The sequence below is a fragment of the Austrofundulus limnaeus genome, unplaced genomic scaffold (assembly GCF_001266775.1).
Source record: "Austrofundulus limnaeus strain Quisiro unplaced genomic scaffold, Austrofundulus_limnaeus-1.0 Scaffold1194, whole genome shotgun sequence".
NCBI lineage: Eukaryota > Metazoa > Chordata > Actinopteri > Cyprinodontiformes > Rivulidae > Austrofundulus > Austrofundulus limnaeus.
The window spans coordinates 86,565-91,216 of NW_013953596.1; the positions used below are offsets into that span (position 1 = coordinate 86,565).

At 39.2% G+C, this 4,652-nt stretch overlaps 1 protein-coding gene across 2 annotated transcripts in view; it reads left to right on the top strand.

Annotated features, from left to right (window-relative positions):
* eme1 (essential meiotic structure-specific endonuclease 1) overlaps positions 1-4,652 on the top strand; it is a gene marked incomplete at its 5' end in the record, with an annotated part of 17,457 nt that overhangs the window by 3,112 nt on the left and 9,693 nt on the right. The window contains 3 exon segments of one of the 2 annotated variants that reach the window (XM_014031164.1): positions 1,380-1,875; positions 1,975-2,102; positions 2,913-3,002. In XM_014031164.1, the coding sequence (XP_013886618.1) occupies positions 1,380-1,875; positions 1,975-2,102; positions 2,913-3,002 (714 nt within the window). 2 annotated transcript variants of the gene reach the window in all.

Below are 4,652 nucleotides of genomic sequence, written 5' to 3' on the forward strand. Positions count from 1 at the left end.
ATATATATTAGTATCTGATGCACTGGGCTGCCTGTCAGCTATAAATTAAGGCTACCATTGGGACCCATATATATACACTTGACCTGTTTCCTGGTCCTGTTCATACAGACTACATGTCTGACATGTGTCGTGTTCAGGTGTGATGGATTCTACAGCCAGCTGGTAAATATTTATACTTCTCATCCAACTACTGTTAATTCACTCTGTGTGGGAGGTATGACATATCTGGATAGTTTATTATTTTACAATAAGACAGCACCAAATCAGAGTAACAAGTTTCTGCTTCTAACATTTAAAAAATATAAAGAGTAGAAATAAAGCTGAAAATAATTACTCAGGTACAAATGTGTAGTTAACTACAGAAACAAAGCATTTATTAACTTTGTACTAGAAGGTATAAAACAGATAATCTGTGGTTCCTGAAAGTAGAATTATGTTTCTATCAGGGCTGCAACGATACAGAAAATTCACGGTTCAGTTCGGTTCAATACTTTAGTCTCACGGTTCGATATTTTTTCGATACAAAAAAGAGAAATGTCCATGCCCCTTTTAAGTTGTAATTTATTGAAATTAATTTTGAACATTTGTTTAACCTCAAAAGTCCAGTTTTTAAATTAAATGTTGCTGAAACAGCAAGTTTCTCAGTGGATCTGTGCTCAAAAATGCAGCCTAGGTGGAGTAGTCGAACACAGATCCACTGATCCTTCAACACAGAGCATCTTCAGAAGACAAGCTGATAAAATAAATTTATAAATCTGTATTGTTCCATACAAGTGTGTGTTGAACCTAAAACACTGTTCGATACGGGTACATGTATTGTTGCTAGGCTTGGGCAATACTGCAAAAAAATTAATCAGGATTAATTGTGGTATTCAGATGATAACGAGTAATTTGACAATTAATCCCTTGGAGTCCCTGGAGTCCCTTATGTCCTGGTCACATGACAATTTAGTGGGAAAGATTTACTCTTCATAAAAATCTGTTCCAGTTGTGTGAAAATTACAGAGTTCAGGCTTTAAATCAATTTTTAAATTGTGTTGATAGATAAATAAATTACAAAACTTTATTGTAATGTTTGTCATATTTGAAGCAGAGAGGAGCACCGAGTGGACTCTGCCTGCTGGCATTAATCATATTAATCATATAGTGCCAAAAATTAATCGATTAATGTTTTTGCACACGATACGATTATGCCCAACCCTAATGTTGCACCCCTCGTTTCTGTTGCTGAATCTATCGGAGCACTTAGACTTGGTTATTAATCCAGCTGTTATCAATCATTAAACAATGACTGAATTTCATCAGAAACTTGGTGTTTTTACCAACATGGAGACCTGTCTGTAGCTGATGAAGTCTTCTCCTGTCTTCACTGTGTGCAGTGCCTGCAGAGCATGGTGGGTGACAGTGACAGCACCAGTGACCTGGATGAGGAGCTGCCAGTGTTCACCTTCCTGCAGCCAGCTGGCAGCTCCAGCCTGACGTGTCAGAGAGGTGCAGCTGGACCTGCTGTGATGCTGATCAGCAGTGATTCAGATGATGAGGAGCCTGATGTTCCTCTGGCACAGAGACTCAAACACAGACAGGATGCTTCCATCAGCACCTCCTCTGTGCTCCACCGAGGAGGAGGAGCTGAGCTGGGTTTACCTTCTGAACAGGTGAAACAAACCAGCCAGGTGGAGGATGGTGCTCCTCTAAAGAACAGAGCCAAGAGGACAGCAGAGGAGGTGCAGGAGTCCAGGGAGCAGGCTGTGAGGAGGAGGAGGAGGCAGCTCACAGACACACAGCAGGAACAACAGAGGAGAGCTGTGGCTCAGGCTGCCAGGGCTCTGAGGCCAGACGAGTGCATCAAACACATGCTGGTGTGTGTGGATCCAGGTGAGGAGAGGACAGGTACGTGTTCCTCTGAACACTGATCACAGTGTGCCTCAGTGTGTGTGTGTGTGTGTGTGTGTGTGTGTGTGTGTGTGTGTGCAGCTGTCCTGCAGGTGGAAGGGGGCGGGGCTCTGCTGGCTGCAGTGCAGGCTCTGGGCTGCAGCTGTGTCGTTGAAAGACAAGTCATCCCTCGCAGTGTCAGCTGGGCCCGGAGCGCCCCCTGTGGTCAGGTGAGGAATGACACTAAAACTCAGGTACAACATGTGCAATGTGTAAAAAACTCAATGCAATGATGTGTAAATCTCAGAAACAGTAAATAGTGCTAGAACAAACCAGTTATAAACAAACCAGTTATAAACAAACCAGTTATAAACAAACCAGTTATAAACAAACCAGTTATAAACAAACTAGTCATATTTACAGGTGTGGCACAGCTAACAGTTATAACATGTTATAAATCAATAAGGTACAGATAACATGATGCAGTCATTAAAAACACAGTGTAGAGGGAGTGAGAGGTCAGAGTCGTATATAGTGTGTGTATATCATACTGTGTGTACAGTATATAATACTGTGTGTATATCGAACTGTGTGTATATCGAACTGTGTGTATATAATACTGTGTGTATATCGTACTGTGTGTGTATATCATACTGTGTGTACAGTATATAATACTGTGTGTATATCGTACTGTGTGTATATCATACTGTGTGTATATCGAACTGTGTGTGTATATCGAACTGTGTGTATATCGAACTGTGTGTATATAATACTGTGTGTATATCGTACTGTGTGTGTATATCATACTGTGTGTACAGTATATAATACTGTGTGTATATCGTACTGTGTGTATATCATACTGTGTGTATATCGAACTGTGTGTATATCGTACTGTGTGTATATCATACTGTGTGTATATCGAACTGTGTGTATATCGTACTGTGTGTATATCATACTGTGTGTATATCGAACTGTGTGTGTATATCGAACTGTGTGTATATCGAACTGTGTGTGTATCATATCATGTCCCTGTGTTTCAGCAGGATGAAGGGGGCTGTGTACCTGAGGATCATGTTGTGATGCAGATGACTTCAGATGACTTCATTCCTCTGATCCACAGCTACATCCAGGTGATCAGTGCAGCTGCTGAGAGGATTTATTGATTTTATAAAGTCCCACATAAAGCAGTGGTTTCATTAAAAATGCCTGAAATGAACAGAAAATTATTTAAAGTCTTAATTTGAATGAAACTTTGAGTAAACTGTAGAGTTGTGACAACATGTAAGGACAACTCAAATTAAAATATTTAACAGGGTCTGAGTCTGTTTTGTCCCTCTGAAAGGACAGCTTGAACATTTGACCAGAGATGAAAAATGGACAGTTTTTATTTAGAGCCTTTCAGGTCAACTGTACCATCATTTATCCATCACTGCATACGTCTCTAATCTGAAGACGTTATTCTGTAGAGACTAATCAGTGCTTTTTAATCCCATCCACACCAGTGGTCCCAGCAGAGGCAACAAGTGGTTCAAGTCTTTGACAGGGACTCGTGGACATGTGACTGATGCTGGTGGAATCAGGAGGTCCACAGCTCCAACCACTGATCCACAGCCATCATACGTTATGTAAAACTGACTGACAGTTACATTTAAATTGATCAGAAGAATAGGGATTTAAAACACTTTGAAAATGTCCAGAATTTAGTATTTATGTGTGGAACAGATTGATATTCAGTCAGTTTCATTTATGCCTGCAGAGTTGATTCAACTTCTTTCCAAAAACAAAACAAGACAGATCACATGGACATACAGGAGATGCAACATAGTTAAGTGACCAGGTGCTCAATAATAAACACAATTTTCATCTTAAGAACAATATTAAAGGAACAAGGTCAAATGAGATAAAAAAAAAACCATGAAATGAGATTAAATCAGATAAAACTTGAAAAGACAAAATGAAACACAACAAGAAAACATGGGATAAGACAAGATAAAAAGGCTAAAAATGTATTAAAAATTTAAAATTAAGACTTTATTTCCAGACAAAAAGTGGTTTGTATGATTTAAAAAAATGAAAATAAAACATCAAGTGAAAAAGACATCATCACATTCCAATATTTAAAAAGGCTTGAGGTTTATCTTGTGTGACAATATGTTTGACAGAGCATAAATAACATAACAGGCTCTGTTCCCTTTGTTACAGACATTCAGGTGTTATAAACTCAGTTTTTAAAGAATGCAATTCACAGTAAGACCCTGTGTGCACAACCTCATGACTCACTGTGGCTCAGGTTTTCACTAGAGTATGACTAAAATACAGAGATCACTGTCAATGTGGCTCTTCTTTATATAAACACTAAATCCTGCTTTTTCTGCTACTAAAATAAGATACGACTCTTCAGGACTTTAAAGACACGTTTCAGTTGAAGAATCAAGACGTTCAGATATCTACAGATGAGGGAAAATTACAACAAAGAAAACAAAGGAACAGTCAGAACACCTAAATCTAATCCAACTAGAAGCACTCAGAGAGTGCAAACCTCCACCAAGACCAATTTCCTCCATCCTGTAAGAGTTAATGCACAAAAGCAGAGATGGAAACACATTTTCTGAATAAGTTGTGACGTAGTGAACATTTAAGCAGCAGTATGCACGGGATTTCTTCTTGGCGGAGTCCAATGTGAAAAAAAAGTCGGACTGGTCACCTGGCGTTATCCATGGTCAAATTGGTGTGGGATTAAGCTCCTAAGTTTTCATCAGTCACATTTCACCATGTAAAAC